At 50.8% G+C, this 26,307-nt stretch overlaps 1 protein-coding gene across 2 annotated transcripts in view; it reads left to right on the top strand.

Moving 5' to 3' along the window:
- The first annotated feature begins 229 nt into the window (after positions 1-229).
- The window catches only part of LOC103117102 (bone morphogenetic protein 8A-like), a 32,990-nt gene continuing 6,912 nt past the window's right edge, over positions 230-26,307 (top strand). For both annotated transcript variants that reach the window (XR_009553867.1, XM_060206162.1), the window contains exons 1-3: positions 230-808; positions 14,191-14,380; positions 14,815-14,963. Coding sequence is in view for 1 of the 2 variants with exons in the window: in XM_060206162.1 (XP_060062145.1) it covers positions 472-808; positions 14,191-14,380; positions 14,815-14,963 (676 nt within the window). In the remaining variant the exon portion in view is untranslated. The remainder of the gene's footprint in view (positions 809-14,190; positions 14,381-14,814; positions 14,964-26,307) is intronic.

Consider the following 26,307-nt stretch of genomic DNA (forward strand, 5'->3'; position numbering starts at 1 on the left):
CAGACCCCACGCCTAGTCCAACACGAGCCCAAAATGACCCTGACGACCCCGACGGAAAACTGATCTGACCAGCCCGCCGCCCACCAGCGGGTCTCAAGCAGAAGTTTGAAGCCCAGAAACCCCCGCCCCGCCCCGCCCCGCCCCCGCCACGGCCCCGCCCCCTAGCCCCATTGGCCGGCCAGGAGGGGGCGGGGCCAGGCGGAGGCGGCCCGACAGAGCGGCCTGGACGGCGGCTAGCGCTCGGGAGACTTGCGGCTGCGACTCCCCCAGCGCCCAGCGCCGCCCGCAGCCCGCCCGCCACCCCCGCTGCACGGGACCGCGGGCGCGGCAGCCACCGACGGGATCGCCGACGGCCCCGGTGCAGCCCCCGCCCCAGGGGTTTCCGCGCGGGGGTCGCTCCGGGGCTCCTGCCCTCCGCCGTCGGGGCGACCGGGCGGCCGGGCGGCTTTGGGGTGAGCGCCCCCCGCCGCCATGCCCGCGCGTCCCGGGCCGCTGTGGCTGCTGGGCCTGGCGCTGTGCGCACTGAGCGCCGGCGGCCCCGGCCCGCGCCCCCCGCCCGGCCTCCCGCCCCGCCGCCTGGGCGCCCGCGAGCGGCGCGACGTGCAGCGCGAGATCCTGGCGGTGCTCGGGCTGCCCGGCCGGCCCCGGCCCCGGCCCCGCGCGCCCCCCGCCGCCGCCCGGCTGCCCGCGTCCGCGCCGCTCTTCATGCTGGACCTCTACCACGCCATGGCCGGCGACGACGACGACGACGCGGCCCGCGAGCGGCGCCTGGGCCGCGCCGACCTGGTCATGAGCTTCGTCAACATGGGTGAGCGGGCGCGGGGCGCGGACCGACCCCGGCGAGTCCCGCCCCGTCGGGGCCTGCGGGCGGTGGGGCGGGGAGGCGGCGGCCCGAGGAGCCTGAGGAGACCGGGGGCGGGTCCCGGCTGAGGATGCCCCTCCGACCCCCCTTCTGGAGCCATTTTCCAGAAGCCTCTCGGACTCCTGTCGGCGGGGGCGGGGGGCCCCGAGCGGGACTCGGACCCGGAGCCGCCGCTTAGCGCGCGAGGATGTGGCGGGGCGGGGCGGGGACCCGCGGCCACCCGCCCTCAGCCGCGGCCGCTCAGCTCCGCCGCCGGTGACTACACGACGCGGCCGCCTCCGCGAGGACGGCGGGCACCGGGCAGAGCCGCGTCGGGACGCCCGTTCTCGGCCCTCAGCCCGGGGGCCCGGCCGTGTCCCCGCGCCCGTGCGGCTCCCGGGCGACTCGCGGGGGCCGGGGGCGCCCAGGCCTCTGACCCCCAGCCCGCAGCCGGGCGCTGCGCCCCCACGGGCCCGGGGCTGCGGCTCAGTGGGGGACCCCGACCGGGGCTCAGCCCCGACGAGAGCCGCCGCGGGCTCCCCAAGACGTCCGAGCGGCGCTCTGGGGGGCGAGGCCCCCGTGCGCGTCCTGCGCCCCGGCCCCGGGGCTCCCCCTGGCGGCAGCTGCGGCCTCTGCTCGTGATCCCGGCCGGCGTCCCTCCGGCTCTGGGCTCCATCTCTCCCCGTAGTCGGGGTTCCGGGGCTGGGCGCGTCTCGGGAAGTCGGCGCCCCTCTTGCAGGCTGGACCTGGCGAGGGCCCTGCTGACCCGCCCCCGCTGCCCCGGGCCGGGTGTGGCGCGACCCGAGCGTCCCCACAGCCTCTTGCACGCGAAGATCAGAGGCAGATTTTAAACGTCAGCCAGAACGCGGTTCCACCTACTTTCAGCATAAAAACTGGGCTTTGAAGTCCCCAAGTCCTCACTGCAGCCACAGGGTAGCCTGTCAGCTGTTTCACCAGCCGCCTTTTTTCTTTTTATTTACTTCTTTTTTATTTCCCTTTTGTTGCCCTTGTCTTTTTTATTGTTATTGTAGTTATTGTTGTTGTTGATGTCGTCGTAGTTGGATAGGACAGAGAAGTGGAGAGAAGAGAAGAAGACAGAGGGGAGAGAAAGATAGACACCTGCAGACCTGCTTCACCGCTTGTGAAGCGACCCCCTGCAGGTGGGGAGCCGGGGGCTCAAACCGGGATCCTTATGCCGGTCCTGGCGCTTTACGTCACGTGCATTTAACCCGCCGCGCTACCGCCCGACTCCCCCCAGCTGCCTTTCGTGGGCTCGGAGAGGTTTCACAGCAGCCCGGGGTCACACAGCACCTGCACGGCCTCATCCAGGCTGTGCGCTCCAGGCTCGGCTTCTTCCCACGCCGCCGCCGCCGCCTCCGCTGCTTCGTTGAGACCTGAGGCCGCTGACGCAGCGGGGCTCACAAGCGCGTCTTTGTTCAGAGGAGCCCGGGCTGTGGGCGGCCGGGCCGGCTGTCGGAGGGCCGCCCTTGCCCGGTGCCCTGACTGCAGGGGCATTTCAGGGATGAGCACCTGGGCCGTGTGCGGACCGACACCTCCCCGGCGCCCGCCTCGTCTGAGACCCAGGCTCCGAGCCCTGCGATCGAACCGCAGAGGGACTGCGGGCAGAGCCCACGCGCGGCTCGGTCTCCTCCGGCTTCACCTCTATCCTCACCTGGCTCCCGAGAAGCGGCCCTGCTGTCAGCCGGGCCCCTGAGCGCCAGGGACTCCGGTGGGACCCAGAGGTCGAGGGCCTGCGGCCACTGCCGCCATGGCCCCCCCCCCTTGTTCCTGTCTGGGCACGTGCTCTGGAAGCCCTGTACTCCTTCGTGCGTTTGCCCTTCTTCCGTAGCCAGTCAACAGCATCAGGTTGAGCCTGATGTAAAGTTTCGAGACCTCCTTTGAATCTGGAGAGGTGGCAGTCGTTGACTATGTGGGTCATAGTCTGTCTGTAGCCGCAGGGACAGTTCGGGTCGTCTCTGGTTCCCCAGCGATGGAACATAGCGGCGCACCGGCCATGGCCTGTTGGATAGCGATTGAGGAGGGCCCTGTCCTGAGATCCCATGTCAGTGTGGGAGGCCAGGTCTGCGGGTCGCTCTGCCTGGTGGACTCTTGGCTCCCCTGGCCCCGGACAAAGTGGTGGTGGAGGGGGTGGGCGTCTCTTACTCTGGGATGGGGGGAAGATCCGAGGGAGCCTGGCCTTGGTGTCACCTGTGCTGAAGGAGAGGAGAGTCCTGAGCTGGGAGACCAGACCCAGGGCCTTGTACCGCTTGGGCTGCCACTGATTGCTGCATGGCCCAAGCTACGTCTGCCCCCTTCCCTGAGCCTCTGTTTCCTCATCCAGCTGCGGGGGGAAGGGAGTGGGAGGGGAGGGCTGCAGGTGGAGAAATGGGAGGGTTGGACCAAAGCTATTAGATTTGGAAGAGGCAGGACTGAGTGGAAATGAGGGGCCTGGCCCCGACCTGCTCAGCCCTGGGACCTTGAAGGAGTGACACTGTATCCTTTAGCCTCAGAATCTCTTTTCTGGTTCTCTGGTAGGAAACACTCCTACGTCCATTTTCACTGAACAAAGAGTTGTGTAGCGCCTGCTCTGCACCAGGAACATTTATTGGCTACTGAGAAATGCCAGTAAATGAAACAAAGTCCCTTCTTTATATAGCTGACTTTCTGATGGGAGAGACAAATCACAAGCTTAAGTCTCCCATGTGTGTATGTGTGTGTGTGTGTGTTTCCGAGTCTTGGACATACAATATTCCATCCATCAGTTCTGATATGAAAAAAATAAGCTAAAGAGGGAGGGAGAGACACTACAGCATTGCTCCTGTGCTCAGGAGAGGTGGATCCAAAGCTGGGAGATAAGGCCCACACTCTTTTTTAAAATTTTTATTTATTTATTTATTCCCTTTTGTTGCCCTTCTTGTATATTGTAGTTGTTATTGATGTTGTCATTGGACAGAAATGGAGAGAGGAGGGGAAGACAGAGAGGGGGAGAGAAAGACACCTGCAGACCTGCTTCACCGCCTGTGAAGCAACTCCCCTGCAGGTGGGGAGCCAGGGCTCTAATTGGGATCCTTACGCCAGTCCTTGCACTTTGTGCCACATGCACTTAACCCACTGCACTACCGCCCAACTCTCAGGCCCACAGTCTTGACTCATGCATGCCCCAGCATGCCCCAGACCATGCCCTTCCTTGGGCATCTGCTTCCTTATCCACTCTATGGTGATGGTGTCAGAGAAACCAGGCACCTTCCTGTCCTGGCTCTGTGACTCTGTGTAAGGCTCCTTCTCACAGCGCCATTCACCCTCTCGGCCCAGTGCAGTGTGGTTGGCTGGGTCCCCAGCAGCTCAGTTTAGCCCAACTCCTCTACATATAGGAAGGGAGGTGGGGAGGGCTGTTCTGCATGAATCCTTTTCCACCATTGTCAGCTGAGTAACCATGCCCAGGCTCCAGAAAGAGAAACTGAGGCACAAACTGCGGACAGAAGGAATAGAGCAGGACTGTCTTCACTTGCTTCCTGCCCCTTCCTTGAACTATACTACGCCATCCCATGTTTCAAGTGACAAGACTAGGGGTGGTGAACCAAGTCTCTTAGATTTGGGAGAGGCGGGAGTGAGTGGGAAAAAGGGAGCTGGCCCCCATCCTGCTCAATGTTCAGACCTTGAAGGGGTAACACTTAACCTGTGTGAGCCTGAGGGCTCCTTTCTTTGCTCTTCTAGTAAGTCCTTCTCTCATAGGTTCGTCAGTTCACTCACCAGGGAGTTATGTTGTATCTCTCTGTACTGGGCACAATATTAGTTACTCAGAAATGACAGTCATTGAAGCAAAGTCCATTCCTCATGAGCTGACGTAATGGGAGAGATAAATAATAAACAAAAGTCATAAAAGTGACTGTCTAGTGGTCAAGCCTTGCCAACTAGGAAAGGGCTGAACAATGACAGGAATAGGACTGGGAGGAGGACTCTAACCTGTGATGGGCAGGATTTGCGACTGGATGGCCACCTCCTCTGAGTGTGAGCGAGCTTTCAATCTACCATTCTCAGTTCCCTCCTCTGTAAAATGCAGTTACAGCACCACCCTAGGGCTCTTCTGGGAGAGTGGGAGGTGGCAGACAGTGAACCCTCATGCCACAGCCTCCATACCTGTCACATACCTGTCAAGGCTGCACAGCAGCTCTTCTCTCAGCCTTGCGCAGCCTCTGCTCTTTCCATAGATGATACTGTGGCCTGGGGAGATAGCTTAATGCTTATGCAAAAGACTTTCATGCCTGAGACACCAAAGGTCCTAGGTTCAGCCCCCAGCACCACCATAAGCCAGAGCTGATCTAGTGCGCCAATAAATATATATAATAAGGGGCTGGGTGGTGGCACAGCTGGTTGAGTGCACATTACAATGCATAAGGACTTGGGTTCAAGCCCCCAGTCCCCATTTGCAGGGGGGAAAGCTTTGCAAATGGTGAAGCAGGGATGCCGGTGTCTCTCCCTGTCTGTCTCCCCACACCTGCAGACCTGCTTCACCACTTGCAAAGCGATACCTTGCAGATGGGGAGCTGGGGACTCGAACTGGGATCCTTATGTCGGTCCTTGCACTTTGTGCCATGTGCACTTAACCCGCTATGCTACCACTCAACCCCCTCTCTCAGTGATTCTTCTGTGGATATAATCAACCTGCATTTTAATTCTGAAAATCCACATTGAACAGTACGCAATTATTCAGTTTTCTTTATGAGTGAGCTAAGGCATACCCCATGGCAACTCAGTAGATAGTGTTGAACTCTCAGGTATGAGGTCCTGAGTGTAATCCTTAATGTCACATGTGCCAGAGTGATGTTCTAGTCCTGACCCTCACTCCAGCATTATTTGATAAAAAAAACTTTTTTTCCCCTCCAGGGTTACTATTGGGGCTCAGAGCCTGCACAACAAATCCATTGTTCCTGGCATTTTTTTCCATTTTGTTATTGTTGTTGGATAGGACAGAGAGAAAATGAGAGAGAAGGGGAAGATAGAGAAGGGGAGAGAAAGAAAGACACCTGCAGACCTGCTTCACCACTTGTGAAGTGACTCCCCTGCAGTTGGAGAGCTGGGACTTGAACCGGGATCCTTATGCTGGTCCTTGCACTTGCACCATGTGCACTTAACCCGGTGTGACACCGTCTGTCCCCCAGTAAAAGCATTTTAAGTGAGCTGGGAGCTAAAGAGATAACTTATTTGGTAGGTTGCTTGCCTTGCATGCAGCCCAGATTCGAGCCCTGACACCACATAGGAGTGCCACAGTACTAGGGGAAGCTCTGATGGTAAAGCGAGTCTCCTCCCTCACTGTCTCTTTCTAAATGAAGAAGTGATCCAGAAATGGTAAAATCACATAAACACCAAGCACCAGTTCCACACACTCACACACAGAAAAGTGAAATATAAGTCTAGGAACTTCATTTCTTCACCTTTAATACACCATGAAAGATAATGAAATAGTTTTCTTGGACAGTGTGCCGCTTTGCCATGTACATGACCCAGGTTCAAGACTGACCCCCCCATTGTATTGAAGGAAGCTTTAGTGCTGTGGTCTCTTTCACTCTGTCTCTACCTCTCTGCCTCTTATCTTAAAAGAAGGAAAGTGGGGGCTGGGCGGTAGCGCAGTGGGTTAAGTGCACATGGCACAAAGTGCACTGACTGGCATAGGGATCCCGGTTTGAGTCCCCGGCTCCCCACCTGCAGGGGCGTTGCTTCACAGGCAGTGAAGCAGGTCTGTAGGTGTCTATCTTTCTCTCCCCCTCTCGGTCTCTTTTGAGTTCTCTCTGTCCTATCTGACAGCAACAATAACAACAATAACGATAAGCAACAAGGGCAACAAAAAGGGAAAACATAGCCTCCAGGAGCAGTGGATTCGTAGTGCAGTCACTGAGCCCCAGCAATAACCCTAAAGGCAAATAAATTAATTAATCAAATAAAATAAAAATAAAGGAAAGTGAGTAGGTCTATCTCCCATTAGTGAAATGTTCAACTGGATACCTGCCTCATTGGAGGAACTGAATAAACAGGAGCTGAGAGACTGTATGCACTTCCATGCCTTTGTTCATGTTCTGTCTTCTTACACAGAATATTCTCACCGTCATCCTGCTTTTACAAAGTGGTGGACAGGGGTTTTCATGAATCTGAATTCTCCCATTCCCCACTTCTCCCTAAGACAGGCTCCTTCCATGACTAGAGTCTTCGTCCTTCACTGTGTGTTTTTCTCACATGATTCTAGTTGCTGCTGCCTGTCTGTCTGTCTGTGATTCACAGCCATGCCTGGTTTCTCCTTTGCCCCCTCTCCATCCCAGAAACCATGAACAACCTGACAGCAGGGACAAAGCCTGAGTCTTCACCCCATGGTGCCCCCAGGCCCTTCACGGCAGGGCGTCATCAGTGAACCGCAAAGTAGAAGGGAGCAGGAGAGCAGCAGGAGGCAGGGAGCACGGAAAGTCAGGTGAAGGGGTTGGGCCTGGCAGTGGACAGACAGGCCACCCTCACCATCCTTGGGGGGCCCAGTGGGCACGGCCTAAACCTGAGTCCCACAGACCCAATCTGAAGGGAGGTGGCTTCAACAGGTGCTTTGGTGGCACCCGGTGACAGAAAATCCTTGTAGAACCCTTTCCCCAGAATCGTGACCCAGGGGACTCTAAGGCCACTCTTTCTCATGGGCTCCCAGTGTGAATGTCACAGGGAGACGCCATATCTGACACATGACTCCTGCAAAATCTGTCTTTCTGGGCCCAATTTCCAAAAAGGCTGTTCCAGCTTTGACGATGCCCAACTCCTGCCCCTTGGTGGGGCCCCTCCAGGTGAGGCTCAGGACAGGAAGATGCACTCAGCCCCCCTCTTACGGGGACCCACCACCCTCAGGAGAAAGGGATGTGTCACCTGACCACATCCTTCTGGACGTTCCCAAGCTCGCTAGAGGAATTGCAATTTGCCTGCTCACATCTCCTTGGGTCTATTTTTGGTGTTGGTGGGCTTGATGTGGTGGAGTGTGGGGTTCTCTTTTAATTTGGTGTCTGCAGCCGTCTGGGGCCTGAACAGTAATTATAAGAGCAGAGCCATTTATGGAAACAGTGTTCAAAAAAAGTCCGTAATGAGAACTGACTAAAAATACTTCCGAATGAAGCTGTGGGCCTCTTGGCATCTCTGAGATTTCTGGGTGGGAGAGGGCACTTCCGGGTGCAGGGTGACCAGGTGGGCAGTGCTGCAGCTCCCTGTGGGCCTGCACAGGCCATGGAGATAGATCCTGTGGGAGGCCTGATGTGAGCCCTCAGCCTTTGTCACCTGCACAACTAGCCAGACAGGCCCGGTCCATCCTCCCTTGGGGCCCAGGGGCACCTGCCCTGCTCGCTCTGGGGCTGGGTGTGTGAGGAGGCCCCACGGCGGTGAAGCTAGGTGGCTCCTGATGGGCACACTGCACACAGAAGCTACTCCCAGAGCAGCAGCAAGGCCCCACCCCAGTGACTGCATGGTGAGCTGCTGTCCTAGGGACCAGGAGCCTGGGAAGAATGGGCCAGGCCCTCTGTCTATGGGACCCCAGAACACGGGAATATGGGGAGCCACTGTCGCCACCCCACACTGCTCTAACCTGCCCTCAAACTGTCCAGAGGAGCAGACAAACTAGGGACCTGAAAGGGGACAGGGGAGAATGACAGGCCACTCTGGGAAAAAAAAAACAGAGGACAGGAGCATCCACAGCTGGACTGAGAGGCTAGTGGCCTTAGCCATGATGGGATGGGGACAGCAGGGAGAGAGCCATTTCCAGGAATCTCTGGGTGTTGGTAGCCATCTGTCCCAGAAAGCCCCCAGATGGGCCAGCTTCGTCCCCACATAGGCCGAATAGGACCAAGCAAGGTCTGAGGGCAGGAAGTATCCATCAGAAGATTCTGGTTTCTGAACAGCTGATCAGGGCTGGAGGAAGAGGTGGCATTTGAAATCTTATGCTTTCATCAAAATCATAATAGATTTGGATAATGTGGATGACTGTAACTTGCCCAGGGCACAAAAAAGAGCTGAAGCCTTTCTTTGCTTAGGGCTGGTGTGGAGATCTAAACTGAGTAGTGGGTGCAGGGCTTCACACCTGCATGGATAGAAAGTGGATGGTGATAGTAGGGCCTGTGGAGACCTCCTTCTCCCATATCAGACCTGTCTTGAAAATATGGGACCTGGAGGTTGTTTTACAGGAGCTGGAGAACTAGAATCTCATTAGCAGAGGTTGGTGAATCATAATTGTTCATTGTTCGGGAAGTCACACCAGGACAATTCAGAAAATAACTTCATTTTCTGTATCTCCAGACAGGAGCTGGTTCAGGATTTGAATATTGTGGGCAATTGCTTCTTTGTTTTTCTAATTTTTATTTTTAGAGAGATTTTTCTGGGGCTAGGTAGTGGTGCATCTGGTTGAGTGCACCTGTTATAAGGACCAGGGTTTAAGACCCCAATTTCTGCCTGCAGGGTGGAAGCTTCACAAGTGGTGAAGCAGGTCTGCAGGTGTCTCTCTTTCTCTCTCCCTTTCTGTCTCCTCCTACCCTCCCAATTCTCACTGTCCTATCAAATTATAAATAAAAAAATTAATCATTTTCATAAATGACAGATAAAGCGAGTCATCAGTGTACTACTATGCATATACAGTGCCAGGGATCAAACCTGGAAGCTTAGGTGTGCAGACTTTTCACTCTACCAGCTGAATTATTTTCTTTTTCAAATCATTTTATTGGGGAAATAATGATTTACAGGGCAGTTGGTGACACAGAATTACAACCTCTTGTCTCTTCGCAGTAGGTTTCTGCACACACACCCATCCAGATCTTTTCCCACCATCAGCACAGTGTCCTCTCCCCACCACCCCTTTCCCCAGAATTCTTCGCACTGCTGCAATACACTACACCCAGTTCAGGTTTCACCTTGTGTTTTCCCTTACTTTTCTTTTCCTCCCCAGTTTTCACGTATGAGTAAGGTTAGTCCATCTTTTTCTTCTGGCTTATGCCACTTAACAAGATTCATACCTTTAAGTCCATCTAAGATGAGGCAAAGGAGATTTATCATTTTTTTCTTTTTTTATAAAATGGAAACACTGACTAAACCATAGGATAAGAGGGGTACAACTTCACACAGTTCCCACCACCAGAACTCTGTATCCCATCCCCTCCCCTGATAGCTTTCCTATTCTTTATCCCTCTGGGAGTATGGACCCAAGGTCATTGTGAGATTCAGAAGGTGGAAGGTCTGGCTTCTGTAATTGCTTCCCCGCTGAACATGGGCGTTGACAGGTCAATCCATACTCCCAGTCTGTCTTTCTCTTTCCCTAGTGGGGAAGGGATCTGGGAATCAGAGCTCCAGGACACACTGGTAGGGTTGTCTGTCTAGGGAAGTCTGGTCGGTATCATGCTAGCATCTGGAACCTGGTGGTTGAAAAGAGAGTTAACATACAAAGCCAAGCAAATTGTTGACCTATCGTGGACCTAAAGGCTGGAATAGTGCAGATGAAGAGTTGAGTGGCCCTCCATTTTGTAGATAGCTAGTAGGCATATTTTAGTTATATTCCAGAGGGCCTGTGGCTATCCTAGTTGTTTTTGTTTTTGTTTTGTTTTTGCCTGAGCCTAAAATCTGATATGCAGGTGGATCCTAATTATTGTCTGGGGAAGGTGATATCATGGCTGGCAGAAGGACCAGAAAGCTGGATCAGGGAAGAGAGTAGCTCCCAAATATGGGAAAGGTGTATAAATATTTATATAAAACTGTTGTATTCCATTGTGTGTATACATCACAACTTTCCTAGTCACTCATGCCTTTGGGTATCTGGGTTGTTTCCAAGCTTGAGATATTATGCTGCTGTGAACATAATCTGTCTGGATATGTGTTCCTGTGTTATTTGATTAGACCCCAGGAGAAAGATTGCTGAATCACAGAGTAGGACCATTTTCAGTGTTCTGAGGAATCTCCAGACTGTCTTCCACCAGGATTTGACCAATCCACATTGGTTCTTTTTACCCCCACATCCTTACCAGCACTTGTTGTTCCTGTCCTAACATGTGACATCTTCACAGGTGTAAGGTGGTGTCTTATAGTTGCCTTTATTTCCATATCTCTAATAATCAGTGATTGTGAGCATTTTTTCATATTCTGTTGGCCATCTGGATATCTTCTTTGGTAAAAATTCTGTCCGTGTCCTCTCCCCTAATGTGTCAGTGGTGTAGTGGTGTGTGTGTGTGTGTGTGTGTGTGTGTGTGTGTGTGTGTGCGCGCGCGCGCACACGCACGCCCGTGCTCAGAGTTTAGTGAGCTCTTTAGATATTTTGGTTATTATACCTTTATCTGATGTATGGCTTGTAAAGATCTGTTATTCGTTTTGTCCCTTCGGTAGATAAGATGCTTTGAAAGGTGGGGGCTGGATGGTAGCACACCTGGTTGAGCATACTCATTGCAGTACTCACGGACCCAGGTTCAAGCCCCTGTCTCCCACCTGCAGGGGAGAAGTTTTACAAGTGGTGAAACAGTATTGCAGGTATCTCTCTCATTCTCTGTCTTTATTTCCCTTTCAATTTCCCTTTCAATTTCTCTGTCTCTATCCTAAATTAAAAAAATAACATAAGATGCTTTGAGAGGGGTCTGCAATGGCTGTAACCCCCATCTCTCACTCTCTGAGCCATCATCACACCTCTGACAGTCAACAACAGAGACCTGTTCCATCCTGTGCTGCAGAAATGGGCATATTATTATTCCCTTTTGTTGCCCTTGTTTTATTTTTTATTTATTTTTTAATTTTATTTATTTATTTTATTTATTTTTTCCCTTTTGTTGCCCTTGTTGTTTTATTGTTGTAGTTATTGTTGTTGTTGTTGTTGTTGGACAGAGAGAAAACGGAGAGAGGAGGGGAAGACAGAGAGGAGGAGAGAAAGATAGACACCTGCAGACCTGCTTCACCGCCTGTGAAGCGACTCCCCTGCAGGTGGGGAGCCAGGGTTCGAACCGGGATCCTTATGCCGGTCTTTGTGCTTTGCGCCACCTGCGCTTAGCCCGCTGCACTACAGCCCGACTCCCAACCCCCTTTGTTTTATTGTTATAGTTATTATTGTTGTCATTGCTGTTGGATAGGGCAGAGAGAAATGGAGAAAGGAGGGGAAGACAGAGAGGGGGAGAGAAAAATAGACACCTGCAGACCTTCACTGCTTGTGAAGCGACTTCCCTGCAGGTGGGGAGCTGTGGGCTTGAGCCGGGATCCTTATACTGGTCCTTGTGCTTTGCACCATGTGTGCTTAATCTGTTGCACTATTTATTGCCCGACTCCTGGGTTTTTTTTTTTTTTTAAGATTTTATTTATTAATGAGAAAGAAAAGAAGAGAAAGAGAAAGAACCAGCTATCACTCTGGTACATGTGCTGCCGGGAATAGAACTTAGAACTAGAACTTTTCATGCTTGAAAGTCCAATGCCATATCCACTGTGCCATCTCCCAGACCACAGGATGTAGTTTTTTATTATTATTATTATTATTGCAGATCCTGGGTAACTAGCATGCATGATACCATCACCCTGAACTTATTTTTATAGAGAGAGGGAGGCAGGGAGGAAAGGGAGAGACAGAGAGGTAGCAGAGACACACAGCACCACTCGACCATCCCTGAAGCCCCCATTACTGTTCACAGTGCTCCCATGTGGTGCTGGGACCCCAACCCAGGGCCTCGAGCATGCACTCTACCAGGTGAGCTGTCTGCTGGCCCCAAGCAGGACTTCTTACACTTCCACATGACTGTGGCCATGTGTGGTCCCTGGATCCACAGGAACAACTGCCATCAAGGGTGAGAGAAAGAGAGAGAGAGAGGGAGGAAGGGAGGAGAAGAGACTGTAGGGAGAGGGGACACAGGTGTAGACATTCAGGATGAGCATCACCACCTGGCAGAGTGACCTCACCCTGCGTCACGCTGCCCTGAACCAGCCCCAGGTGGGTGCTGCTGAGTGTCTGGCCCCTGCTGGATGGTGGACATTCCCTTTCTTCTCCCTGGTCTGGGGACAAACAGCTCATCCCCTGCCCAGGCCTGCCTGTCTCTGACCGCACCCAGCGCAGCTGTCAGCCTGTCTGTCACTAGGCCAGTCCCCACCAGGGAACAGGAAGTGCTTCCCACATCCGGCTCTGCCACCCGCTCCGTGACTTGTGGTCACTGAGCCCAGCAGCCAGAGAGAGAATTTCTGAAAAGACTCACAGACGTGTAATTAAAATCTCAGTGTTGGGTTTTGGGGGAGGCTCTGGGCGGCTCCCACCCCCGCTTTCCGGAAACACAGATTTTGAGTGTTTGAAAGTGACAGGAGGCCTGAGTGAGCTGCCCTAAATAGACTGTCCTGGGTACTTCTGGGCATCAGGGAAGCATGGGGTTTATTGTGCATCCGAGGCCCAGCCCCCCGCCTCCAGGTGGCCCCTTGGTTACCCTTGCCAGCCAGTATCTTCCTTGCCCCTCCAGGCGTTGTTCTCCCACACCCTCAACCACACCCCTCCCCCGCTGCCCTGACACAGGCCCCCACTGACCAGACCCCACAGTGTTCAGCCAGAGTTCCTGCAGGACTTAGCACACCCCATTCCCCTACAGTTAATCTGGGGCGGCCCCTGCACTTCCATACCTGTGTGTACAAGGCCACCTCTGCATAGATTCCCTCCTTTCTGCCTCCTCCAGCCCCTCCTCTGCCCCCAGACTCCATGCCAGCCTTCTGGACCAGATCAGACATCTCCTCTGGGAAGCCTGTTTAGATCCCACCACCCTGGTCTGTGCTAGGACCTGACTAGAACCCCCAGGAGCTATTACTCCTGCCTTGGTCTCGTTCCAGCCCTGCCTCCCTCTGGTCCTCTGCCTCCTCCACCTTGTTCCAGAAGCCTCCTCCCACCCTTCCTCTATGTGGGGTCTGTGGTTGCCTCCCTACCCGTGTCCCCTGCTTCTCAGCTCCAGGTCTTTATTCACCCAGGTTCCCTCCTCTGTAGCAACCTTCTCCCTGGACATCATGGCCGTCACCCTTCAAGTTCCAATCCAGAGTCCCCGCACACTCCCACATGTCCCAGCTCTATGCTGCTGAGATGCCCTCAGGGTCTCCCAGTCACCACCCCACCTTTCTGTCTGTCTCCCCAGAGCAATGGCACGGCCTCTGCCTCCTCTGTGAGGCCCAGAGCTGGGAGGACAGAGTGGGACAGGCAGGGCCAGGAATGGAAGCTGCCCTGGGTGTGAGGTGTTGTGTGGGAGCCTTGTGGGGGGCCAGCCTCGAGGGCCTGGCTCCCCCAAGCGGCATAGCTGGGAGCAGCCCCTTGGCTGTCCCTCTGCTGCCCACCTTGCAGCCAAGTGACAGGCTGCTTTGTCTTGCAGTGGAGCGTGACTGCACACTGGGGCTCCCGGAGCCGCACTGGAAGGAGTTCCTCTTTGACCTGACCCAGATCCCGGCAGGGGAGGCAGTCACAGCTGCCCAGTTCCGCATCTACAAGCTGCCCAGCAGCTGCCCACTCAACCAGACCCTCCACATCAGCGTGTTCGAGGTGGTCAGGGAGCTCACCAACAGGTGCGGCCCCAGCGTGCTTCCGGGCCAGCCTGCACTGTATCGCCCAGCCTGGGAGCAACTTCCTGGAGAACAGGGGTATCCCGGGAGCACCCCTGGGGCAGGAGGGACTCTTGGCCCCCAGACCCGCAGGGAGGCCCATCCTCTGGCTTGGCTTCTAGTCCCTACCCTGCTGTCCTGGCTGTGGAGCCAGAGAGGGCATTGAGGTCCTGAGCCTCAGTTTCCCTGTGTGCACGTGGGTACAACAACACTTTGTACCGAAGATGCAGTGCTGTTTCGGCAGCATGGATACTGCAGTGAGCATGATGCAGAGAGGCTCATAGGCCTGGCCCAGAGCTGGGGGATGGGCTCACTGCAGGGCCCCCAGGGGGTGCTAGGGACACAAAGGCAGCTGTGCAGGCCTCTGCCCTCTGTTAATTGTTGTTTCGTGTCCACAGGGAGTCTGACTTGTTGTTTTTGGATCTTCAGACGCTCCAAGCTGGGGACGAGGGCTGGCTGGTGTTGGATGTGACAGCAGCCAGTGACCGATGGTTGCTGAACCGTAATCAGGACCTGGGACTCCGCCTCTATGTGGAAACAGAGGATGGTAAGACTTGGGCTCAGCATACGCTCTCCTGGGGACTCCTCCAGCCTGGGGCCATATGCACAGCTGCAGCTGCTCCTTGGCGTGGAGCCCACACCTTTGTCCACTATTCTTTTTTGGGGGGTTGATCCCTCCCCACTGTGGGGCTGTTGGAGAGGGCACACAGAAGGGCATCAGAGGCCCCACCCACCTGACTCCCTCCTGTCCTGCAGAACCAACTCAGAGCTGCTGAGTGGTGGGTCCATTTCTTTTCTCTCTAAGAAGGTTGTGACCTTTCTATTCTCAGGAGCAGTCATCTACACTGGGAGGTGGGTTTTTTTTAATACTTATATATTTATTTTCTCTTTTGTCACCCCTTTTCTTTTATTGTTGTTGTAGTTATTATTGCTGTTGTTGTTGATGTCGTCGTTGTTGGATAGGACAGAGAGAAATGGAGAGAGGAGGGAACGACAGAGAGGGGGAGAGAAAGATAGACACCTGCAGACCTGCTTCACCGCTTGTGAAGTGACTCCCCTGCATGTGGGGAGCCCCAGGGGCTTGAACCAGGATCTTTATGCCAGTCATTGCACTTTGAGCCACCTGTGATTAACCTGCTGCTGTACTGCCCAAATCCCCAGGATCTCATGCTTAAAAAAGTCCAATGCTGGGCGGGGGAGATAGCATAATGATTATGCAAAGAGAGTCTCATGCCTGAGACTCCAAAGTCCCAGGTTCAATCCCCTGCACCACCATAAACCAGAGCTGAGCAGTGCTCTGGTGTTTTTCTCTCTCTGTGTCTCTCTCAAAAATAAAATAAATAAAATATTAAAAAAAAAAAAGAGCCCAATGCTTTACCCACTGTGTCATCTCCCGGACCACTACACTGGGAGTTTCTCTCTGGCCAGGGTATGAGGAGTAATGGTCATTAAATCATTAACTGGCAGGTGAACTGAAACCAGACCCACCTTTTATACCCCCATGGAGTATGGGACCATGGTTCAGAAAATAGGCATTTTGCTTCTCGCCTTTTGACCAAGACCATGTGTAAAAAGTAGACACACCCATCAGATACTACAAATACGGCACCACCACCATGGAGCTGGGGGAGTTTCCTGGGCGCCCTATCTGTTGGAGCTCACCATCATGCAGAGTTTGCTTTGGTGAAAGGGTGGAAGGCCCATCATGCAGGAATCATCATCTTCAGGAAAAGCACTTGGAGTTTCAACCTGCTGTGTGCAAAGTTGCAGAAATCCTAGAGGTTAAGGTCGAAAAGATTATGGATGTGGTAACATCTGCCCCAGAAGCCGCCATGTTCCTGATGCTTGTGTAGGGGTAGGTGGGATGGGGGCGTGAGAAAGGAATTGAGCAGAAAGAGGAAGATGGAAAAGCCCAGTCTGCAGTGACCCAAGGACACGAGCATCAGGCAGCTCTTGAATTTCAGGTTGTCATCTAGGCCAGCTACAGCACTGGAGCCCAAAATAATTGTTCATCTCCACAGTGAAAGTGTAACGCTAGCCTTGGGTTCATTTCCATTAAGGATGAAGTGAGTGCAGGTCTCACCAGTGTGGACAAGCAGACATTTGTCACATTTGTGACATTTGTCCTGGGGGCAGTTCTTTCTCTGTTGATGATTCATTTGTCACAATTCCAGGGGGACACTTAAGCCTCACCCTGTTAAGAGGTATGTTGTTTTTTAAGTAACCTGGCTAGTTGGATGATCCCCAGAAAGAAGGTGAAAGGAATGGGGTGTGTGTGTGTGTGATGGATTTGGGGTCATGAGGCAAGACCAGGATGGTGGCCACACAGCACACTGCATGAAGAGTAATGGACCCAAAGCTTTGAGGACATGTACGTACAGGCTACTGACTGGGAAGCTTATGTGGACTGAAAAAGCATTTGAGGTGCCCAAGAATAGAGGGCTGACACTGACTGAGCAATGGGCTGAGGGGGGACTTTACAGTGTGAGGGGGTGTCATCAGAAAGAACTCAGAGGAGAATTTTTCTCATCTCCCCAAACCTCAAACCCAGGCAGCCTAACTCAGGCAGGAAACAGTCTCAGAGCATGTGTTTTTCATTGTGAACTTATATTCCATCCAAAGGAAGTTGGTAATCACATTTGCACATTACACAGTCTGATCAGATTCTCTTGGAGACCCAGACTTTCTATCATTAGGTAGACTTTGTTCCCTCAAGAGGGATATGACTTGATTTAAAAATAAAAGGAAAGCATAGATATTATGTATGTTCTGTAAATTACTGAGGAAGCTCTACTGTAATCACTGAGCTCATTGAGTGATGTTTAAACCAAATTCTGTGCAACTTGAAATCAACCCATATCCCTTCATTGAAGTGCTCTCTTTCATAAATGAATCATGAAATGATAACAATTGATGTGTGCGGGGATGCACGAGATATCCCACCCATTAGAATGTACACTTTATCATATGTGAGGGCAGGAATTCAAGCTCCCCAGTCACCACATGGGAACACCATGCAAAAGGGAAGCAATGCTGTGGTGTTTCTCTTCCTTCTCTCTATCACTACCTCTTCCCTCTCCATCCTCTCTCCATCTCTCTAATTCTTTACATAAAGAATAAAATGATGTTGTATGTGTACACCTAAGGAGCACATATTAACACTATGAAAAACACAGATATGAATGTGAATTTGTTACCAGAAGATATGGTGAATTAAGGAAACATTTATTTCTTTGGTTAATCTGACTTTTCTTCTGAGGATTTTCATTATGTTGTCAAATTCTGCTTCCCTGTAGCCTCTCCTCAGGTTTCTCCTCATAATCACAGCTGAGCAGATGTCTCTAGGAAGAAAGGAAGTCTATCCAGATGGGACAGTAATGGAAGAGACTGAAGGGGAAGAGACTGCTAGTGTGGATAGCCCCACTGGAAATGTTTCTTCATAAATAAGCAACCCATCTCTGTGTTGCCAAAAGCTATGGCTTACGATAACAGTTCTCAAAACCTACCTGGTAAACTTAGGTAGAGTGTCTCCTCTTAAACCATAGACACTTAGATCCTTCATTTCTTCTCCTTATTAATACTCCTTCCTAATCTGTAAGGGACTGTGAGATATTCCATCTTGAATCTATAGTCTCAAAAACAAAAATAAAAAACAATGAGAGAGAGAGAGAGGTGTTTAAGCAGAACCTGACATGAGCACACAGTTCCCTGATATAACCTGCACGGTGCAGATAGACAACTGGCAATCTGTTGGTAGGAACTGGAAATTCTAGCTGGATAAGAAGATCTTTCAAAGCAGTCTCACTATACCTCACCACAAAGGACAAACCATGTCCTGGGATGGAGATGAGGAAGGAGAGAGAGAGAGAGAGAGGGAGAGAGAGAGAGAGAGAGAGGAGAGCCATGTTTACTGAGGGGCCATCTTGGGGTTGAGTGTGGGGAAAAGTGGTCATCATGACCCTGAAAGACTCATCCAGTGAGCATTGGGGCACGTTTTGGGGCTCCCAGGAAGAGGAATCTGACTTTCCTAGGTGCCAGGAGAAATTTCCTAGTAGCAACACAGAACAGACAGAGATTTCTAAAAAGTGACAAATTAGAGGGTTGTTAATGAGACTTAGGAGGAAGGAAAATGATTTAATTCCTTGTCCTTACATAATGAAGAGGTACACTAAGAGGTAATGGCTGACCTGCTCCACAGCTGAATTCCCAGGTTTCCTTTTTGTCCTTCAAGGAGACAGTAGCTCACATCTATAATGGCAGGAAGAGGTAGTACAGGTCATGTAGGAAAGGTTAGGTGGCAGAAAAAGAGGCCTTGTGGAGAAATGGGAGTGATCTTGACCCTATGGCAGTAACTGGATCCTGATAGGGCAGACTCAGAAGTGAAATGACAGCCAGGAAGGTGGCTTAATTGTAGAGCACATTCCTTTCATTGTGAGGTGCTGGAACTGCATACCATAGAGTGATCTCTTTCTCTCTCTCTCTCCACCTCCCTCTCTCTCTCTCTCTCTCTCTCTCTCTCTCTCTCTGTCCACCAGGGTTATCACTGGGGCTCAGTGCCTGCACTATGAATCCACTGCTCCTGGAGGCTATTTTTCCCATTTTGTTGCCCCTGTTGCTGCCTTTGTTGTTGTTATTGTTGGATGGGACAGAGAGAAATTAAGAGAGGGGAAGACAGAAAGGGGGATAGAAAGACAGACACCTGCAGACCTGTTTCACTGCCCGTGAAGTGACTCCCCTGTAGGTGGGGAGCCAAGGACTCAAACAGGGATCCTTACGCTGGTCCTTGCTCTTAACCTGCTGCGCTACCGCCCATCCCCCCTTTAATATTTATTTATTTTCCCTTTTGTTGCCCTTGTTGCTTTTATTGTTGTTGTAGTTATTATTGTTGTTGCCATTGTTATTGGATAAGACAGAGAAATGGAGAGAGGAAAGGAAGACAGAGAGGGGGAGAGAAAGATAGACACCTGCAGACCCGTTTTACCGCTTGTGAAGCAACTCCCCTGCAGGTGGGGAGCCGGGGGCTCGAACCGGGATCCTTACTCCGGTCCTTGTGCTTCGCACCACATGCACTTAACCTGCTGTGCTACCACCCAACTCCTCTCTCTCTCTCTTTCTCTCTTTTTAAGTAAATAAATATGTAGAGGATTGGGAAACGGCTCACCCAGTAGAGTGCACACTTTACCTTGCTTGAGGAGCCAGGTTTGAGTCCCTGGTCACCACATGGGAGCACTATGCAAACAGAGGAAACGTCCATCATGTGGAGTGAGACAGCACTGTGGTGTACTGCCTTCTCTCTGTCTCTCATTCTCAAACAAATTGACAAAATACCCTAGTGGCCAGAAAAGAGATATATAATAAGTACGTATATAAACATAAAAAAAGAAGGGGGTCCAGCAGTGGCGCAAAGCACAAGGACCGGCTTAAGGATCCCGGTTTGAGCCTCTGGCTCGAGGCTCCGGCTCCCCACCTGCAGGGGAGTCACTTCACAAGTAGTGAAGCAGGTCTGCAGGTGTCTATCTTTCTCTCCCCCTCTCTGTCTTCCCTTCCTCTCTCCATTTCTCTCTGTCCTATCCAACAACGAACAACATCAACAATGGCAATAATAGTAACCACAATGAGGCTACAACAACAAGGGCAACAAAAGGGGGGAAAAATGGCCTCCGGAGTGGTGGATTCATGGTGCAGGCACCAAGCCCAACAATAACCCTGAAGGGGAAAAAAAAAAGAATTAGGGAGACTTCCAGGAGGCATGGCCATGGAGTAACAAGGAACAAAACTGATCTCCCCCAAAACAACAAATATCTACAGCCACCGAACTTAACGAAACTCACCAGCTACAGCTGAGACATCCACAGAAGCAGCACAGCCTCAGCCACCAAGTTGCAGATGGTATCATGACTCCATCCTGAGTTCCCTGGGCAGATGACCTCACCAGTGTGTCCTGGAACCTCACCTCTCCAGAGCTCTACCCCACTAGGGAAAGATAGAAACAGGCTGGGGATATGGATCCACCTGCCAATGCCCAGGTCCAGTGGAGAAGCAATTATAGAAGCCAGACCTCCCACCTTCTGTACCCCAAAAAAGAATTTTGGTTATACTCTCAGTATGATAGGGGGAAGATGACCAGAGGGTTCTGAACTCCAATTCCATCAAGACCAAGAGAGAGAAGAGGAAAGAAGGAAGGACATTTGGAAGTAGTAATAGGTGTAGGTATGACTTGGAAAAGAAGAAAAGATAGGGCCATGGGGGGAAAAATGGGCAAATATAGACAGATAGCTATAGAAATATAGTTAAGCCATATCTGTAACCTTAAGAAAACTGCTGTACTTCCAATGGAGGGAATGGGGATATATAACTCTGGTGATAGGAACAATGTAGATTTACATCCCTGTTACCTTATAAATCAATATTAAATCACTAATGAGTTAAATTAAAAAGAATTGGGGTGAAGCTGGAGGTCTTAGTGGGTCCATCTATTCAGGGAAGCAGCATCTTTTATCCAGGCATAAGGAGGAAGCCAGAGTGATCACATCTGGAGGCTTGCTCACCACCAACTACAAAGGGGACAGTACATCTGCCAGCTCCCTCCCCAGCTCAGGTCTAGAGGCAAGGGTCCTGTGGCCCTGAGGTTCCTGAAGCTCCCACCTTCTAGGAGGGCCTTGCCAGAGCTAAATACCTCAGGCTACATATCCCAGACAGGTTGGAACTTCCCTGCAGTCAGCTGGAATTGGGGAGTCCTGTACAAAGCAGAGCTAGTGCAAAGCAGGAGCTCTGGTTCTAGGTCAAAAAGTCCTTTCCCAAGCCTGGCAGATTAGAACCTCTGACAGAAGACCAGTTGCTCACTCACCAGGTCCCACCACCCACACCTTCAGCCTGACCTCTACAGTGTGCTGAGGAAGGCTAGGCATGGCCTGGCTGTTTGGTCTGGAACCTTGAATACTTGCTGTTCTCACTGGGCGTCTATTTCTGCTTCTGTGAAATGGGAATCTGGGATTAGCTACTTCCAGTGGTACTTGCTCAGACTCACCTGGCCTCAGAGAGACTCCCCCAGGTTCCTGGCACCCAGCACAAGCCTCCTGGCTCAGGGAACTTCTCCAGGATCTGTTGCCTCACTGATGTGATATCTGTGCCTGGGGACCCAATACAGTCCCTAGGCAGACAGTGTCACAAAAGAAAACAGTGAGCACAGCCTTGGGTGGTGGGTGCTCACACCTCCCCCTTGGTGACAAGACTCCCTAGGTACTCACAGGATGTGGCAGCACACAGGCCTGGAGGGCTGCTTGGCCAAGGCTGCCCATGTGCCAGCCAGGCTGTGGAGCTCCACTTTTGAGTTGCCCACACCCCTCTATTGCTTCCTTCTCCTGTGTGCAGGGCCCTCCCCTCTGCCCAGTGGGATCGCTGCATCTCCTGGCTCTGCTGCTTCCTTATGACCCAAACTCTGCCAAGTGGCTTCTCTCTGGGCCTCCTGCCCCTCAGATCCCTTAGCTGCCTGTCTTTCCCAGCAGGGTGCTCCTTAGTGGAGCCTCTAAAGGGATGAGCAGGTGTTTCTGACAGGTGATTTCAGAGGACGAAGGTTAGTCTGTGGATTGGTAGTTGTTCTGTCAACTCTGGCTCCCAGACACAGGTCGAAAGCACAGAGGCCTGAGGGCTGACCTTTGAGCAGGGCTGTGGGTGGGGCCGGCCATGCCCTTAACCTGCTGTGTAACAATATCTATGTTTATATACACATACGTGCACTGTATGCAAGAGCACATTTGTGTGTTTATATGTATACATGCTACCTCTGCACATGTGTGCATATGTGTCAGTGTTTATGGTATTGAGGTGACATGTACATGGAGATAAAAATAGCACTTTTTTATTATTTTTTAATTTACATATTTATTTTAGAGACAGAAATTGAGAGGGAAAGGGGAGGTGAAGAGGGAGGGAGAGTGATATCTGCAGTACTGTTTCACTATTCATGAAGCTTCCTCCTGCAGATGGGGATCAGGGGCTTGAACACTGATCTTTATCTTTCTATAGTGTCTTTGTGCACTATAATGTGTGTGCTCTAACAGGTGCAACACCACCCAGCCCTAGCATTCTCTCTCAAGAATCATAAAATGGGGGTCGGGCAGTAGCGCAGCGGGTTAAGCACACATGGTGCAAAGCGCAAGGACCAATGTAAGGATCCCAGATTGAGCCCCCGGCTCCCCACCTGCAGGGGGTCGCGTCACAGGCAGTGAAGCAGGTCTGCAGGTGTCTATCTCTCCCCCTCTCTGTCTTCCCCTCTTTTCTCTGTCCTATCCAGCAACAATGACATCAGTAACAACAATAATAATAACCACAACAATGATTAAAAAAATAATAAGGGCAACAAAAGGGGAAAAAATGGCCTCCAGGAGCAGTGGATTTGTGGTGCAGGCACTGAGCCCCAGCAATAAACCTGGAGACAAAAAAAAAAAATCCTAAAATGACTTAGTACTCATGGTGCTCTCTATAATATAAATAAATCCCATAGGAAAAGAAAGGTTCTATTGGATAAGGATCTATAGAAACTTAGAAAACATAAAAAAGGCATATCTTGTGCAAAATGTGCCAATACAAATCTTTAAGTAAACAAGTTATAAAACATCTAGAGTTAAGCAGTATCTAAGTCAATTACAGCATATCTCTTCAGCCATTTAACAGATGTCATTTAACGACAGGGACGTCTTCTGAAAAATGCATTGGTAGGTATTACCATTGTGTGGACATCCTAGAGTTCAACGACACAAACCTACACGATGGAGTGTATCACACACCCAGGCTGAGTGGTGTAGCCTGTTGGGACCACTATCACATATACCGACCAGAACTTTGTTATTTGACATGTGGCTGCCATTTAGAATAGTTACAGTTGGGAATTGTTTTAACAATGGTGGAAATATTTATGTGGGGAAAAGTTGGGGAAAATACAATGTCTGCTGTTATCCTCACAATTGTGCAGGATTTAAATTGTTAAAACATCTCAGAAAAAAAAAGAAAATTATTTGTTAGAAGGGTCTTGGCTTCCTTCTCTTGGCTACTCTCATCTTCTGGTAATTGACCCTCTGAGGAGAACACTTGAGTGATTCCAGAGTCTGCATGGGAATTGGTGTGTAGGCCTCCAGGGATGAGATGGGAAGGGTTGCTTCAGACAGGCTCCATAGCAGCCATAGCCCCAAATCTCCTCTCCCTGTTCCTGACTAAATTTCTCCAATCTCTGTCTCAGTGTGGATTCCTTATGTCCTGTCCTTGTCCCTCCTGAGGGTTCTAAAATCCAGTATGCTCAGATGTGAGGGTGATCTGGCTCTGATATCTTGTCACCCCATTGATCGCCAATGTTGATCCTGCTGATCTGGCTGGCAGGCTGGCTAGGCGGGTGCCCCTTCCTCCCACACTGCTCCATGTGCGTCCCTCCCTAAGCTGTAGGCTCGGTCAAAGAGAACGACATTTCCCCGAAGACAGACAGAATGGTCTTCAATTGAGGGTATACTGGTAGCTGTGTTCCCCTGCTAGGACCTCCAGACAAGCTCTCAAGGTCCATTTGTAGCAGAATGGAGGGTAGTTCCAAGACTTCAGACATCCAAATGAGGCACTGCATGTGGTAATCTACCCTTTAAAATAAAAAAGTAAATCCAGTGTGCTCCATTGGCAATGTGGGGGATGCATGTCTAAAAACAAAAACAAAAAAAATTATTTGTTAGAGTGCAGTAGAGGCCGCTGAGTGACACTTTCTTTTTTTATCCAGTGCTAGGAATGAACCCAGGGTCTTGTACATGCTGGGCAGCCCCAATGAACAACACTTTCTTTTATCTCTTTAGGACTTATAGAGAAAGGAGAGTGAGATCAAGTGGGAAGAGAAAGCAGGGAGAGGAGAGACACCATAGCCCAGCTCCACTATCCATATTGCTCCTTCAGTGCTGCCTATGTGGTGCCAGGACTTTAATCTAGGGCTTCACACATAGAAGGACTGTGTTCTGAGATACTCCAGCCCATGAGTGATATTGTTGTCTAAAAGGTTTTTGTTTGTTTGTTTTGGTTTTTTCTTCACTGCTTTGTATTTCCAAGGCCGCCTTTCATATAGAGTGAGACAGAGGGAGAAAGGGACAGGCACTGCTTCCCCTTCCCCCAGTGTGGTGGGGACCAGGCTCACACTCAGTCTAGCACATGGCAAAGCAGGTATCTTACCTGATGAGTGATTCTGATGTCCCTTAATTTTTTTCTTTAGTTATTAGTATATTGCTTTGACAATTTAAATTCAAGAAATTATTTGAAATATAAAGTGGTACGAAAGACTGTTTCATTGGTGAAGTCAAGTTTTCAAAGTTAAGATGTTTTCCATAACATCTTCTGCCAAGGTTCCAGATGCTGCTTGCGTGATGCCAACCAGACCTCCCTGGATAGACAACCCCACCAATGTGTCCTGGAGCTCTGTTTCCCCAGAGCCCTTCTCCACTAGGGAAAGAGAAAGACAGGCTGGGAGTATGGATCGACCTGTTAACACCCATGTTCAGCGGGGAAGCAATTACAGAAGCCAGACCTTCCACCTTTTGCATCCCACAATGACCTTGGGTCCATACTCCCAGAGGGTTAAAGAATAGGAAAGCTATCAGGGCAGGGGATGGGATACAGAGTTCTGGTGGTGGGAATTGTGTGAAGTTGTACCCCTCTTATCCTATGGTTTAGTCAGTGTTTCCTTTTTATAAATAAAAAATTAAATTAAAAAAGAATCCTATTTTTTAAAAATTTTATTAGTGATTTAATAATGATCGACAAGACTGTGGGATAAGGGTACAATTCCGTACAATTCCCACCACCAGAGTTCCATATACCCTCCCCTCCAGTCCCTAGTCTTTGCCTCTTTGGAAGCAAGGACCAAAGATTTTTTAAAAACATTAAAAAATATATTTATTTATTCCCTTTTGTTGCCCTTGTTGTTTTATTATTGTAGTTATTATGTTGTTGTTGTTGGATAGGACAGTGATAAATGGTGAAAGGAGGGGAAGACAGAGAGGGGGAGAGAAAGATAGCCACCTGCAGACCTGCTTCACCGCTTGTGAAGTGACTACTGCCACTTAGTCCCGGGGGCTCAAACCAGGATCAGGATCCTCATGCCGGTCCTTGTGCTTTGTGCCACCTACATTTAACCTGCTGCGCTACCGCCTGACTTCCTGGACCAAAGATTTTTTTATGGGATGTAGAAGATGGGAGATCTGGCTTCTGTTATTGCTTCTCTGCTAGACATGGGTGTTGACAGGTTGATCCATACCCTCAGCCTTTTTCTTTCTCTACTGGGGTAGGGCTCTGGGGAGATGGGGTTCCAGGACTCATTGGTGAGGTCATCTGCCCAGGGAAGTCAGGTTGGCGTCATGGTAGGATCTGCAACTAGGTGGCTGAAAAGCATTAAGATATGCAGCAGAACCAATTGTTTAATAATCAAGAGCCTAAAGGTAAAAGTACAGTAGATGATATTGGGGTCTTTATGTTGGGGGTCTTTATGAAGGTAGGAAGTCTATTTTAGGTATATTCTTTTCTTTTTTTAATCCTTTTTCTTATTCTTTTTTTTGAAATCCTTTTTTAAATTTATTCTTTTTTTTTAAATACTTTTTAAAATTTTTATTTATTTATTTTTTTACCAGAGCACTGCTCAGCTCTTGGCTTATGGCAGTGCAGGGGATTGAATCTGGGACCTGACAGAGCCTCAGGCATAAGAGTCTGTTTGCATAACCATTGTGCTATCTACCCCCGCCCTATTTTAGGTATATTATAAGGGGCCCGTGACTTTATTAACTTTTGCCTGGGCCCCACAGATAACATGCAGGTGGGCTAAAAGTATTCGCTGGGAAGGTAGTATCAGAGTTGGTAATAGAGGCACTAGAAAGCAG

Source organism: Erinaceus europaeus, chromosome 13 (assembly GCF_950295315.1).
Source record: "Erinaceus europaeus chromosome 13, mEriEur2.1, whole genome shotgun sequence".
Lineage (NCBI taxonomy): Eukaryota > Metazoa > Chordata > Mammalia > Eulipotyphla > Erinaceidae > Erinaceus > Erinaceus europaeus.